The following is a 15,681-nucleotide window of genomic DNA, read 5'->3' as shown; positions in this document are numbered from 1 at the left end:
TTTAAGGAAGACAGAAGGGGACAATGTCAGAGGTAACCCTATTGTCTTTCACTAAACACTTTCATGAGTACCCTGCATTTTTTAAATAATAGTCTTCCTACTTTGTACTTCTTATTCAATGTCTGGTTTTCCCAATATTCATCCTTAGTACTGAGAAGTCAGTAAATACTATCTAAAATTAATAACTCAAAAACAAATATAAGAATATAATTTTTAGTTGTAACGATAACAAACAAAAATTAAATCAGTGACTGTCTAAAGAAAGTGAGACTATGTTATAGGGTAAAGGGATTTGAGAGGAAACTTTTATTTTTTATATTATTCTGTTTTGTTCAAGTATATTTCCATGTGTATGTATGTTTTTTAATTAAAATTTTTATTGAGGTAAAAAACTACGGTAAAGTGAAGTTAAAAACAAAGTGCTCAGATCTTAAATATATGCCTAAATAAATCTGTATACTTGTAAACATCACATAATCACTATACTGATCAAGTTATAAAATATTTCCAGCGCACCAGAAGATTCCCTCATGCCTCTACTGTTCTGACTTTTACCACTATCATTTAGTTTTGCTTGGTTTTCACTTAATTTTTTTTTAAAGATTTTATTTATTCATTCATGAGAGACACAGAGAGAGAGAGGCAGAGACACAGGCAGAGGGAGAAGCAGGCTCCACGCAGAAAGCCCAATGTGGGAGTCAATCCTGGGACTCCAGGGTCACGCCCTGGGCCAAAGGCAGGCGCTAAACCGCTGAGCCACCCAGGGATCCCGGTTTTCACTTAATTTACATGGAATTATGCACTATGTACTTTTTTAAAAAACTTTTTTATTAATGTATAATATAGCGAAATATAGTAAATAGAGGCGCACTGATGTGCCGTTGGCCGCATGGAGTGTGCCAGGGAATGCCCAAAGCCACTGTGCATTTTTCTGACATATGCATTTAACCCAAAGGTTTCTGGAGGAAAAAAAGAACTCAATTAGAGTATGTATTAAGGGAGCACCTGGGTGGCTCAGTCGGTTCAGCATCTGCCTTAGGCTCAGTTCATGATCCCAGAGTCCTGGGATTGAGACCTTCATAGCTTCAAGCCCCCTGCTCAGCAGTGAGTTGGCTTCTTTCTCTCCCTCTGCCCTTCCCCCTCTGTTCCTGTGTCTCACTTTCTCTCTCTCTCTCTCAAATAAATAAATATTTTAAAAATATATGTAGGGCAGCCCCGGTGGCGCAGCGGTTTGGCGCTGCCTGCAGCCTGGGGTGTGATCCTGGAGACCTGGGATCGAGTCTCACGTCAGGCTTCCTGTATGGAGCCTGCTTCTCCCTCTGCCTGTGTCTCTGTCTCTCTTTCTCTCTCTGAATAAACAAAATCTTTAAAAAATAAAAATAAAAATATATATAAAGTATACTGATCTTAAATGTTAGCACAATGAATCTTTATATATTTCCAGCACCCCAGAAGATTCCCTCATGACTCTTCTTAGTTAAGACTATTCCCACTAAGATAACCACTATTCAGAGTTCTATCACCATTGCTTAATTTTCCCTGTTCTTGAGCCTCATATAACAGAATCACACAGTATTGTGGTAGCCATGGAGGATTTTCCTTAGGAAAACCTGCTGCAGGAAGCACAGTTGACTAAGAACCTCTCCCTACTGCCTTATAAATCTACCTCCTGAGATCAAGCTTCCCTGGGCTGCTTCCAGCCCAAGGCTGAGTATGGGGGTGGATACTAGAGCCTGGCCATTCCTGCCTGATGTGGACTCTTCCTGTAAACCACCATTGCTCAGGTCAACTTGGCTGAGACTCTTGAAAGTGCCCCTGCAATCTGAGACTTCCTATTCCATCATTCCCTCTTCTCCTTTTACAGGTTTTAGACCGGCATTGAAGACTTGCCATTCCTGCTCCCTCTCCCTTTATGTTTCACAGGCTCTTCCCTTAATAAGACTTTAGCACATCGAATTCTATTTTGGCACCTGCTTCTCAGATGACCAAACATAAATATGTTCTTTTGTGTCTGGCTTCATTTGCTCAACACCATGTCTGTGTAAGCCATCCATATTGTAATGTGTAGCAGCAATTTGCTTTCTTTTCTTGCATAAATATGCCACAATATATGCATCCATCCTAAAGTTATTAGACACTTGAGTAGTGTTCAGCTTGAGGCTTTTCATGTTTTTGTATATGCATGTCTTTTGGTGGAGACATGCACTCCTTTATCTTGGGTATGTGCCTAGGGAGTGTAGTGGCTGGCTCATAGGCATGTGTTTAGCTTTAGTAGATACTGTCAAACAATTTTCTAAAGCAGTTCACTCCCAACAGCATTTATGAGAATTCCTGTTGCTTATAATATTTTTACCAATTTAAAAGAAAAAAACAACTCTAGAACCAAAGATAGAAGCAAATTTGTTACATCATCCTAGTTTCATATTTAAATTACCATTTTAGATACTGCTTCATAGGAAGACTGTTAACATACCCCCAAAATGTTAACAGTGGTTATATTAGAGGAAGAAAGGGAGATCACCTTTGGCTTTGAAAAATATTTGAAATGCTTTGCAACAATCATGTATTTCTCTTACTTTGAATTACCTTGTCTTAAGAAATACTACAGAGAAAAGGTTCGTGATGAGAGAACAGCAGTGTCCTCCCACACTCCCCACTCCCCTCAGGCCCACACGTCCCAGCTTGAATGCTTCTAATTACCTTCTAGTTTCCAAAGATGTGTCAGAATCTCTTATCTGCTGCCTCATTCTCTTTATCATTGTGGGTTTACATCTTTTCTATCGCTTTATTTAGTGAGGTTTCAAGAGCAAGAGAAAATTAATATGACCAATCTGCCACTTTTAATCAGAAGCCCGTGCATACAATTCAGGCTGATCTTTTGGACATTATCATGTAGGGAATGCGATGTATCGAAGAACAGAGAAAGGAAATATTTTGTTATAAAGACGCTGTTCTGATGATTGGGAGTCGGAAGACAAGGATGACCTGGGAGGGGAGCACCCAGAGGCTTGAGGGGAGAATGGTTCGAGGGCTAACATATAGTTAGGAACACACCAAAGTCAGCTTCTCACCCAGCTGTGCAGGATGAAGAGAGCAACACAGAGGGCAGAGAAGTCATACGTCAGGGTCACAGCCTACAGCTTGAGGCTGCTCACTGCAGTTCTGCTCCAGGACAGATTCCACCTGGAAGGAAATACACCAGAAGGTAAAGCTAGAAACAAGGAAAAATACTAGAAATGGCAAATACTTGGCCACTCTTCTAACCCTGGGCCATGCCAGAAATAGTAATTCATCATGGCACTTTTTCCTGCAGAGCCTGGAGAGTCTCATACTCTCTCAACATAGTGACAGGCACTGCTAATCAGTGTGGCACTGCCATCCTGGGACTAACAGTTTTCTGCCTGCCTGTCTTGCCCATAGGCTAGCAACAGAGTCTAAAAAGCCCACCCCAAGTTGTCTTGGAAACCCAAGTGTTCCAGGGAATTGCCACACACACCAGCTGAATGGATGTGAGCTGACAGAGAACTATGAAGTAGGAAGGACTGTACCCTGGGACTTCTGAGTCCCTTGAGAGCATGAGCATTCACTTCTACTATGACCCCGGACCTCAGCCCAGGCTGTCTTACCTGGTCCTTCAACAGGGGCAGGGTCCCCTTCTCTGGGGCCTCAGCCATAAGACACTGCTCCTCAGACACTTCTCAGAGGGTGAAGAGGGTGGCTGGCAGAGAGGAGAAGCACATAGTGGGACAGGGCTTCAGTGTCTCATCAGACCTGGGACAAGCATCAGAAGGAGGTTCCAGAGAGTCCCTGGCAATGAGAGACAAGTTATTCCAAATGGGCTCTTGCTGTGACTCTTCCCTCTTGGCCTGCAGGAGGTCAGACTGTGCCAGGGGGTAAGAGGAGGCATCCCCCAATCCCTAGCCTGGGAAAAATGGCAAGGTTCTAGAATGTGAAGGTCTATCCTGCACAAAATATAAAAGTCAACGTGTGGGATCCCTGGGTGGCGCAGCGGTTTGGCGCCTGCCTTTGGCCCAGGGCGCGATCCTGGAGACCCGGGATCGAATCCCACATCAGGCTCCCAGTGCATGGAGCCTGCTTCTCCCTCCGCCTGTGTCTCTGCCTCTCTCTCTCTCTCTGTGACTATCATAAATTAAAAAAAAAAAAAAATTAAAAAAAAAAAAGTCAACGTGTGCCCCCTTCCTCCTAGGATTTCAATTGCACGGACCCCTCTGCTCAGCAATTGCTCCACACCAGCGTACAGCCAACATCCCTCCTCACCAATCAAGTTATCCAGGATATCCAGAATGGATTCTATATGTGTCTTTACCAAGAACTCAGCAGCATTAAAAAAGACTGCTTATGAGAAGACCTGCATCTGTAGGTCACCAGAGATTAGGACCTCAGACACCTAGGGCCAGGAGATGGGGGAGGTGAGCACCAGTCCCACTCTAGCAGATTGTCTTCAGTGTGACAACTGCGTCTCTACTGACTCATGCCTCTCTCTGCTCTAATTCTTTCTTGTGTCTCTTACTCTTCTTCTAGATCCTATAGCTGCCCATCCTTATTGAGGCACTTAATGAGGCAGCTTAGCACATGTTTTTGTTCCTCCTCAGTCAGATCCTAGAGGCCTCTTACTGAGTCCTACTCCTTCTCCTTCATGTTTCTGAAATCCTGCAAACTCAAGGACTTCCCTGTAGAGACATCAGTTAAGAACTTGACCTACCCTTGGGGTGCCTGGGTGGCTCAGTCAGATAAGTGGCTGCCTTCACCTCAGGTCAGGATCCTAAGGTCCTAGGGTCAAGACACACATCAGGCTTCCTGCTCAGTAGGGAGTCTGCTTCTCCCTCTCCCTTTGCCCCACCCCCTGCTTGTTCTCTCTCTCTCTCTCTCTCAATAAGTAAGTCTTAAAAAAGAAGAAAGAAGAAAGAAAGAAAGAAAAAGAAAGAAAGAAAGAACGAATGAACTCAACCTACCCAGCCAACAAGCTCCATTATTACCAAGGCCCCTGTAGACCTGACTCTTTGTGAGACCACTTCTCTGTCTCTTCCCTTCTTCTAATCTTTTCCTGTTAAAGCATCTTTCTTCCCAGACATCCATCATCATTGTCTCCTGCTAACCTTACCTCCATTTTCCCAGCTCACCCCCAGTCTAGTACCAACCCCAAATTCTTCTTCACCTCCAAGAAATCAAAACTTACTTAGTCCTTGCCATTCAAAGTGCAGTCTCTGAACCACATTAGGAGTAGGGAGGATTTAGAGGAAGTTAGAGCAGTGGTTCTCAACTTTGTGCATGAGAATCACCTGGGAAATGATTAAATTCCCAATGCCCAGGATGCACCCTCAGATCAGTTAAATCAGAATTTCTGGAGGTGGGACTCAGGCATCACTAGTTTTAAAGTTCCCAGGTTATATGTAATCCCAGGTGTTATCTACACATAACCCATGAAAACCACTATGTTTAAGGAGACAGATGGAACCTCTAGACTCCAGTTGAAGCCTGCCTTGGGACGTTCCCTACCCTTCTCTCCCCAACCTCACCACCACACGACATACTCAGCTCTCTCACCTGAGCTGCAGTTCTTGAGGCCAGAGGACTCAAGGGTGAGGGTGCAGCCACACTGAACACAGCAGGCTTCCATCCTTACCTAAGCAAGATGAACCACCACCTTCCTCTGGAAAGAAAGGAAAAATAATTACAGAGAGTCTTTGGGTCATCTCCAGCCCCCTGTATGTTCTCTTCCCAGTGGTGGGAGTTTTCATTCCTGGACCCACTGCCCATGCCAGCGAGCCTGCATCCTCATCACTGTATGTAAGTGACAAAGCACTATACATACAGACCCCTCCCCACATCTTCAGACACAGACAATCACAGGATTATGCCTAGATGATTGAGGAAGAAACAGAAACCCAAAGAGGATATAACATGCCCTCAGTCACTCAGCAGATTTGGGCAGAGCAGGGACTGGAATCTATCTCCTGCATCCTCCGTTATGGCACTTTAAAGATTATTTTATTTTAGAGAGAATGTGGCAAGTCAAAGGGAGAAGGAAGAGAGAGTCCTAAGCAGACTCTGAGCCGAGCATGGAGCCCAACATGGGGCTCAATCTTACGACGCTGAGATCATGACCTGAGCTGAAACCAAGAGTCAGATGCTTAACTAACTGAGCCACCCAGGCACTGATGTTAAGGCACTTTAAAAGACAGAGATTCACTCAAGACCTTACCAGGTCTGAATCAGCCACTTCTACAGCTTCTGGGAGTTTCTTGAATTTTCTACCACATCTAGACCTCTACCCGTTCCCATGGCCTCCTAAGCAGTACAACTCCTTTGGGATCCAGGGGAAGACTATGAAATTCCAGATGAAGCCACATTCAGAATCACAGGGATCCTCTAATCCACTCGGGTTAAAGTCAGGATAACTGTGGCTCAGGAGGCTACAGGGCTAATGAGTAGCAGAGCCACAACTAGACCCTGAAAACCTCTGACCCCCAGTTCTAGTGATCTTTTCCCAGCCAGTGCTATCATGTGAAAACTGGACATGTAATTCAATCATGCTTCCTACACTTCTAAGCCTTCAGTAAGGGTTGGGACCTCAGGACCCGGCACACTGACCTGCACAAAGCAAGTCAAAATTGTCAGAGCCTGAAAACCCTAGGCCAATATACAATCCAACCTGCTTCTCCAACAAGCAGGGTTTTTTGCCTACCCATACCAAAGTTCCCACCCTTGGGTGCATCCTATTCCATTCTCAACCCTAAGAATCCTATAATTTCAGGCCATTTGTTATCCTCTTAAAAAATAGTATCCCATGGGGATCCCTGGATGGCTTAGCGGTTTAGTGCCTGCCTTTGGCCCAGGGCGTGGTCCTGGAGTCCTAGGATTGAGTCCCACATCAGGCTCCCTGCATGGAGCCTGCTTCTCTCTCTCTCTGCCTGTGTCTCTGCCTCTCTCTGTGTGTCTCTCATGAATAAATAAATAAAATCTTTTTAAAAATAGCGTCTTTGCCCATTCTGAAATGATGAACAGAAGGCCTAGAAGCCAATTCATCTTCTGGAAAAGATTTTGCGTTGTCCAAGAAACAAGAAACTTGTGCCAGAGAGAGAGAGAGAGAGAGAGAGAGAGAGAGAACTAGTTCTCAGAAGACAAGTTCCTTCTCTGTCTCTGTTAAGTTCCTCTTTCATGTTTCTCCCCAATCTTCATGCCCTGCCCCTCACCAAAACAAAAAATGAACACAAACTCAAAAAGAGGAGGGGCGCCTGGGTGGCTCAGTCAGTTAAATGTCTGCCTTCAGCTTGGGTCATGATCCCAGAGCCCTGTTTGGGAAAGGAGCCTGCTTCTCCTTCTTCCTTTTCCTGCCACTACCCTTGCTTGTGTGCGTGCTCTCTGTCAAATGAATAAGTAAATTCTTGAAAGAAAGAAAGAGCTAGAAGTTAACATCTCTAGCTAGGGGAGGATTAGTGCCATGGTGGGGCAAATCCTTGATGTCTGAGCAAGGAGCCTCAGTTCTCCTTCCCAGCCCTGAACCCTCCCCCTCCTCAAGACTTTCCTCCCACCTTCAGGCTCACTTGGGGCCCCTCCAGGCTGACACAGAGCCTAGCTGAAACTGCCCCTACCAGGCCTTGCCTACTCATTCTCCCTATATTGAGGAAGATGAGTTGTTTACTTGATAGTCCAGGACCCCCTTTAGGGGGCTGGTCATTGACCTTTGGTATTAGGAAAAAAAAGAGTTCATATTGATTAATCTGTAGGTACTTTGTGTAGTTATCTTGCTTGATCTCCCAAACAATCTCCGTTTTACTGAGACTCAAAAAAGATCAGTAGGAGTGCCTGGGTGGCTCAATGGGATGAGAGTCTGACTTCAGCTCAGGTCATGGTCTCAGGGTCCCCTGCTGAGCAGGGAGTCTGCTTCTCCCTCTCCCTCTGCCCCTCCTCCTGCTCATGTGCTCTTGCTCTCTCTTTCTCAAATAAATAAATTTTTTTAAGTATTAGTAGATAAGCCAGTTTCATAGCTAAAACAGTAGCAGAGCTGAAATATGAACACACATCTGACCCCAAAACTCATGTTGTTTCCACTGTTGATTCAATAAATGTTTATTGGGGGGATCCCTGGGTGGCGCAGTGGTTTGGCGCCTGCCTTTGGCCCAGGGCACGATCCTGGAGACCCGGGATCGAATCCCACATCGGGCTCCCGGTGCATGGAGCCTGCTTCTCCCTCTGCCTGTGTCTCTGCCTCTCTCTCTCTGTGACTATCATAAGTAAATAAAAATTAAAAATAAATAAATAAATAAATAGATAGATAGATAAATAAATAAATAAATGTTTATTGGGGACCCTTTTTCTTCCAGGCACTATGGCTCCTGCCTTCCTGTCTCTCAGAAAGGGAGAGAAAATAAGCAAAAAATCTCCATGTAGTTATGAACCGTGAGAAAGCCTAAAAAGCAAATGAAAAAGACATCTCAGGAGAGAGGCAGGGAAGGGACTTAGCAATGCCACACACTCGTTCTTGGGGTGAGAAGAGAAGGCCAAGGAGCAGTTAATACTGCTCAGGAAGTCTGACATAAGAGCTGAAGAGCCTGGGGTCTGGGCTGGCGCCCCCTGACCTACTGCAGGTGGGCCAAGGCTTATTCTCTCGCAGGCCCTGACTCCCAGGATCCTAACCCAGTATTAATCCAGTCCCACAACGTGCACTGCTGTTCACTTTTCAGGGTTTCCTTCTTGCCATCTCCAGAGTCTCTGTCACAGGTCTGCTCTCATTCTCCAGATTGATTGCAACAAAGTAGGTAGTTTTTTCCTCAGCTTCCTGGAGGGAGTGGGGGTTGGGGTCGGGAGCAGAGCTCAAGATTCCAGGAGCCCCACCTGCCAGTGACATTTCTCCCTCTCCATCAGCTAGTTCCTGTTTGAGATTAAGGGTCTCTGAGGCTGGGAAACCAAGGAATGTGTACTCCATCATAGTTCACTGTACCCACTGTGGGGGCAAGGAGGTGGGAAGTGGGAAGGGGACTCACTAGCATCTGTGGAAGATTACAGTGTGCCAGCACCATGAGATACTTCACAGATCATTTCATTTCCCCCTCTCCACAAGCTTATGATGTAGGCAGAATTGCACCCATTTCTCATGAGGAAACTGAGGCCTAGAGACAGTTGTGAATGGTCCAAGGTCACCCAGCTAATAAGTACAGAGTTGGTATTCAGTCCCTAGTCTGTATGAGTCCAAACCATAGGCCCTTCCCATGGCACTGAGACAGGCATTTTACCAGGTCATAATACCCACTTCTCTGAGATGGGGCTCCAACTCCACACACTGGTCCCTGGGACCTGGCCACATTGTCCACAGCCTTGAGCTCCAGAAGGTATCTTTGATTCCGTAAAGAAATGCATTTTGTGACTAAACATAGCCTGATGGAACTTCTAGTATGTGCAGCCAAAGGACCCTCAAAGAAGACCTACATCCTTGCTTCTGCTAACCTCCCTCTACCTAATACCCTCCCCTCCCAACTCTATATACACATATCACAGAGCCTCATTCTAGAAACAACAGGCATTCTAGAAAAAAACTGAGCTCCCTCAGAAAAACTCTATGGTAGGGAGGGTTAGTCAAAGGACCAGTAAAATTTCAGTGTAAGCTTTTCACTTTTTAATTAAAAAAAGGAAAACAAAAGGTATCACCACACTCAAGGAAGGCTAGTCCAGGAGCAACATTGAGTCCCCTTCCCTAAGTTGCTCCACATTTTCTGTCAACCTCAGCTGGGAAAGAAAACAGCCACACCACCAACAAAATACCTGCTGAGGGGGAAGGGTGGTTTTGTCCCTGTAAGTCCCTTGGAAGCACCATGCCCCCAGCCATCAGAACCTCTGTGGCACTTGGTCAGCGCCACCCTTGGGGGGGTGAAGGGGTGGCACTTTCTGTACAGGAAATGTTCTGTGCAGGGGTGCTTTGATTTCACTGCACTTCACTTTGGCCATCTTACTGAGCACCTACTGTGTGGGGCTAAACACAGAGAGGTTAGTAAAGCCAGTCCTGCTGGGTCACCAGCTGTTACTAGTCCACAGAGTAAGGGGGCATGGCTTGCAGAGTGAAACTGCACAGAACACATATCTGGACATCTCTGTAGGAGAACAAAGGAGAGTGGCCTCTTGAAACAAGCATGCATGTTCTGGTCCAAGTCAGAGGAATCAGTCACCCTGGAGGGTAGCAGGAATGAGTTGGGGGTATAAGAAGGTTTCCTGGAGGCTGACCAGGAAGAATGAGAAGCCTTCCTAAAGGGGGAAGTGGAGGGCAGGCTTAAGTGAGGAGCAGGCTTGGGGAGTGTTGGGAGTAGGGCATAAGGGGTTGCACAGCTAGGACACCTCCACCTCAGATGCCCTTGGTGCCCAAAATGGGTGTTCCCCCCCACCACGCTGCCCAACTCCAGCCTCCCTGAGCTCAAGGAAATCCAGATATTGCTGGGGTATGAGTCTCCAACATCTGGACTCTCTGCTTGTGGGACTTGTGGAGGGCTCTTGCAATTGTTATTTCTTTGGGTAATTTTACCGTCAACATTCCCTTTGAGTCTCCTGTGGCCAGAACTCAGAACCTCAGCCTTTGGAGTTCTCTGGAAAGAAAAGGGTAAAGATCCCAAAGATCTCTCTCCAGAATATCCTCCCTGGAGCAGCCCTATCCTGGGCTCCTCTCCACGATCCCCTTTCCTTCTGAGGAGGTCCTCCTCAGGTTTCTCCCAGGAAACGCTGTGGTCACCAGGAGTCATTACAGTCATTACACATAATCCTGGGTGTAAACCCATTCTGTCACCTTCTTACCAAATGACCTTGGGCAAGTCATTTAACCTCTTCAGATCTGTTTCTTCATCCATAGGAGAACTTTCTGCACTTAAGGAAATGAAATAAAACAATGCAGTTAAGCATTGATTAGCAAAATGCCTCCCATACATACTAAATGCTCAATAAATGTGAGCTAGTCCTATTTAACTATTTGAGAGGCTAAAATGAGACAAGGAAAAGTGAAGCTTAAGAATTAAGGGGCAAAAAAAAAAAAAAAAGAATTAAGGGGCATAAAATCTTTAAAAAAAAAAAAAAAAAACAAGGGATGCCTGGGTGGCTCAGTGGTTGGACGTCTGCTTTTGGCTCAGGGCATGATCTCAGGATCCGGAATCAAGTCCCACATCAGGCTCCCTGCATGGAGCCTGCTTCTTTCTGTGTGTGTCTCTCATGAATAAATAAATAAAATCTTAAAAAAAAAAAAAAAGAATTAGGAGCCCCTGCCAATTGGGAAATAAGAATGAAGCAGAGTTCTGTCTCCGGCATTTGTATGAACTATGCAAGTACAAAGTAAAGCAATTCTGGAAAGTTACCCATCTGTGTGGACTCTGCCCAGCCTGGGCGCTTTCATGAGAACCCAAATTCCAAGTCAGCTGCTGCGCTGGGGTTAGTGGAACACATGTGGAAGTGCTGCCAGGCCAAGTGCCTTTCTCTCAGACCTCCCAGATGTGAACTTACATAGGAGGCAGAGCTTCTACTGCTTGGTTTTGAGTAAGGGGAGGTGGGGGTGGGCAGGGCTGGATCTCCAGAGAAAAAATGCATTTTGGAATTGGTGGAAGTGTGATGGAACCAGAAATAGTGCTTCACATCAGTCCTGTTATGTGTGACACTGATGTCCTCAGCCCATTTGTTTCTTGGGCAGTATAAAAGTTTGCATATACTTTGTCCAAGAGAAAAGAAAAATGAAACCTTATGCACAAAAATAGTATCATGTGGAGAAGGAGAAAAAAAGACTAACTTCACAGCAGAGAAACCAGACAAACACCATGTCAGGTGACCAAGGTCAACATCAACACGGATAAGTCATGTTGATAGCACATACTCTTGCTATGATGCAGTGAGAATGGCACTTTACCTCTATGGTCTCCCTCTCCAAAACCCATTACTTTGGTCTAGCCAGGAGTAGAAAACATCAAGCAAATTCCAATAGACAAGCATCCTACAATATGCCTGACTCCTCAAATTGTCAAGGTCATCAAAAATAAGGAAAGTCTGAAAAACTCTCAGAGCCAAGAGAAGCCTCAGGAGCTATGATAACTAGAGGTAGGGTGGTATCCTGGATGAAATCTTGGAACAGGGAATCCCTGGGTGGCTCAGCTGTTTGGCGCCTGTCTTTGGCCCAGGGTGCGATCCTGGAGTCCCAGGATCGAGTCCCGTGTCGGGCTCCTGGCATGGAGCCTGCTTCTCCCTCTGCCTGTGTCTCTGACTCAATCTCTCTCTCTCTCTCTCTCTCTCTCTCCCTCTGTGTCTATCATGAATAAATAAATAAATCTTTAAAAAAAAAGAATAATTTAAAAAAATCTTGGAACAGAGGAAAGATATTAGGTAAGCACCAAGATAATCAAAGTATGTGGACTTTAGTTAACAGAAAACAAAACCCTACATACACTTTAACCATACCATCAGCACCATATAGTTAAAAAATAAATAACCCATTTGAAAATGAAGCAGGCCAAATTGCTGAAAATCAATTCGAATTACCAATCCACTTCATTTGTAAGGATTTTTTTTTTAAGTTTGGTTTCACCTCTGCCTCTGAATTTTTTAGGCAAATAGCCTTTCCCTTAAAGGAAGTTAACGGACTTAGTCAATATTTTTCTGTACTTAATGCTTTCTCCTGTCCCTGGGGAGTAATATGATCATGGCAAAATATCCTAGGCCTAGTTTAAAGGGTTTTTATTTTGTTTTGTTTTCAATGAACTGGTCATTTAGCAAATTTTTTTGAGAACCAGCTTTTAGTAAATTGCCTCTTGGTAAGTTGCTTTTCAGAGAATTGACTCAGAATCTTTGAAAAATGATAATCTTGAAATTTGCCTGAAGCCCCCTCCTTGCTTAACGAAACTTCACTTGTGGAAAGACCCACCACCTCCAAGTAATCTGGGCCCTGCTCTTGGTCACATAATGGCAGTGTCTGGCACACAGCAGGTGCTCTAAAACTGTACAGTGGTACTGTCTGGATTCTTTTCCATCTTTTGGTGAAGTCCAGATGGGCCATAATGGAGATGTATGAGCCAGAAAAGTCCCCACCCTGAGGTGTAAGACACTGAAAGAAGTCTCTCAGTGAGGGTTAAACAACATTTACCCTGGGGCTTCTGAAATACAAAAACCTGCGTTTGAAGGCAGAGAAATGGAATAGACTCCTCTATAAGTCCCTCAAGCCTTTAGAGAGTTCTGGTCACCTACTCAGTCATGATCTCTGGGGAAAATGAGGGATAAGAGCCAGCAGTGGAATGGCAAGGCTGAACTTTGGTTGAATGTTCCTTCTGCACAGCCACTGTAATCAATGATTTACCTCATTTATCTCATTTGGTTTTTGCAACAGTCTTCTCAAGTTGACAGATGAGGAAACAGACTTAAAGGAAGAAAGCAACTTGTCCAGTGGTCACCCAGCTGGTAAGAGGCAGAACCAGGCTAGAAACCAAGTGCCCTCAGCTCTCAGCTGAAAGGCCTGTGTCCTTTCTTTTTCTTAAAGATTTTATTTATTTATTCATGAGACACACACACAGAGAGAGAGAGAGAGAGAGAGGCAGAGACACAGGCAGAGGGAGAAGCAGGCTCCATGCAGGGAGCCTGACGTGGGACTCGATCCTGGGTCTTTAGGATCAGGCCCTGGGCTGAAGGTGGCGCTAAACCACTGAGCCACCCAGGCTGCCCACCTGTGTCCTTTCTTAACCACTAAGCAAACTGCCTCCATTTATTTATTCATCTCAATGATAAACATACAAACACACCAGAAGACTTCAGCTAACTTAAAAGTGAATTATTTATAAATGGAAAACATGGGGAAGACAATTTAGGAATAATTTCCACCCAGCAATTACACGGCTGGGATTTACCCCAAAGATACAGATGCAGTGAAACGCCGGGACACCTGCATCCCGATGTTTCTAGCAGCAATGTCCACAATAGCCAAACTGTGGAAGGAGCCTCGGTGTCCATCGAAAGATGAATGGTTAAAGAAGATGTGGTCTATGTATACAATGGAACATTACTCAGCCATTAGAAATGACAAATACCCACCATTTTCTTCGAGGTGGGTGGAACTGGAGGGTATTATGCTGAGTGAAGTAAGTTATTTAGAGAAGGACAAACATTATATGTTCTCATTCATTTGGGGAATATAAAAAATAGTGAAAGGATTAAAGGGGAAAGGAGAGAAAATGAGTGAAAATATCAGAGAGGGAGACAGAACATGAGAGACTCCTAACTCTGGGAAACGAACAAGGGATGGTGGAAGGGGAGGTGGGGACGGGGATGGGGTGACTGGGTGATGGGCACTGAGGGGGGCACTTGACGGGATGAGCACTGGGTGTTACACTATATGTTGGCAAATCAAACTCCAATAAAAAAAAATACACAATAAATAAATAAATAAATAGGTAGGTAGGTAGGTAGGTAGGTAGGTAGGTAGGTAGGTAGGTGAAAGAGTATTCCCAGCAGAAGGAACAGCAGGTGCAAAGACCAGGAGGCAGGAGAGGAACTGGAAGAAATCGAAGAAATCCAGGCTCTGGAGTCCGATTACACCTTCTAGTAAATTATGACATGTCTCTGCTCTGTGCCCTAACATGGGTTCAGGGCCTCTATAGTTACTGCCTTTGGTGTATGACCTTGTGTTTTCTGCTGAATAAATCAGTCAAAGGAGGGGGGGGGGAATTATTTCCACTTCCCCATGCAGCTCTTTTGTGCATTTTTTTGAAAAGTTTTTATTTAAACTCCAGTTAACATCTTTTGTGCATTTCTCAAACTGAGGTGTATGGACATGCATACAGGTTCTAGGACATATAAATTCTTTGTTGACTGGCTGCCATGGTTGCTGGCAATGGGGAGTTGACAGGGTGGTAGAGCAGGAGTGGACAAAGTCTCCTAGCTGGCCATCTCTTAACCCCTCACACTGACCTTGGGGCCCAGAATCCAGCTTCTCAAACAGCTCTTCACCCTCCCCTCTCTCCAGTATGTCCTCCAGGATGAGGTCTGTCCTGTGGTACTGATGTCCCCAGAAATTTCTCCTCCCCCTCACCAGAGAACAGCAGTGAAATCTGTCAGCGTGAAGGATGCTTCTGACAGCAATCCTATCCCCTCCAGCATCCATCTCTTGGACTACAACTCTTGTGATTTCCTCAAATATGCTAGACATTGTTCCTGAGCTGGAGAAAAAGAAGCCAATTTGTTTGGGGGAGGGGAATATTGGTTCAAATTTTTAAATCTACCTTTGGCAGCCTGGGGTCAACGAGGATCCAAAAGTTCTAGAATAATCAGACTTGGAATTATCTGCCTTTCCTGTTCCTAGAAGGTGAGGTGGTCACTACATACTAAGGAAGGTGACCATCACACATGCTAGATTCTCCTCTGTCCTTTATAGAACCCTTCTGGAGGAAAGATGGAGCAGTGATTACCTCAAATGGAAAGGAGAGCGAGACCTGTCTTCTGCATCTCCCACAGCAGAGTTGCCCCTTTGCTCAGAGGGGCCTGAGGAGTAGGCAGGCCCACCATCTTCCAGCCAGAGCCCCGCCAGTGTTGACGAACAGAGGGCTCATGAAGGGATGAGGGGCACGGCCGCTGGACCTCACATTGCCAACCTCAATGATTATTTCCTCCCTTGGCTCTGACTCCTGGGCCTCCCTCCCTTGCTGTATTCTGCAAGGCAGT

At 45.2% G+C, this 15,681-nt stretch overlaps 1 protein-coding gene across 1 annotated transcript; it reads right to left on the bottom strand.

Annotated features, from left to right (window-relative positions):
- Nucleotides 1-2,818: 2,818 nt before the first annotated feature.
- Nucleotides 2,819-15,169, bottom strand: GSDMB (gasdermin B). Its single transcript, XM_072744558.1, has 7 exons — nt 14,932-15,169; nt 8,720-8,919; nt 4,556-4,620; nt 4,407-4,408; nt 4,279-4,353; nt 3,627-3,697; nt 2,819-3,183 (listed from the first exon to the last, which is right to left on the bottom strand). Exons 1-7 carry the CDS (start codon nt 15,167-15,169, stop codon nt 3,115-3,117), a joined length of 720 nt encoding a protein of 239 aa, XP_072600659.1. The 3' UTR covers nt 2,819-3,114.
- Nucleotides 15,170-15,681: the final 512 nt, after the last annotated feature.

Source organism: Vulpes vulpes, chromosome 2 (assembly GCF_048418805.1).
Source record: "Vulpes vulpes isolate BD-2025 chromosome 2, VulVul3, whole genome shotgun sequence".
NCBI lineage: Eukaryota > Metazoa > Chordata > Mammalia > Carnivora > Canidae > Vulpes > Vulpes vulpes.
The sequence above is the reverse complement of the archived record's forward strand: the minus strand, read 5'-3'. Positions and strand labels throughout refer to the sequence as shown.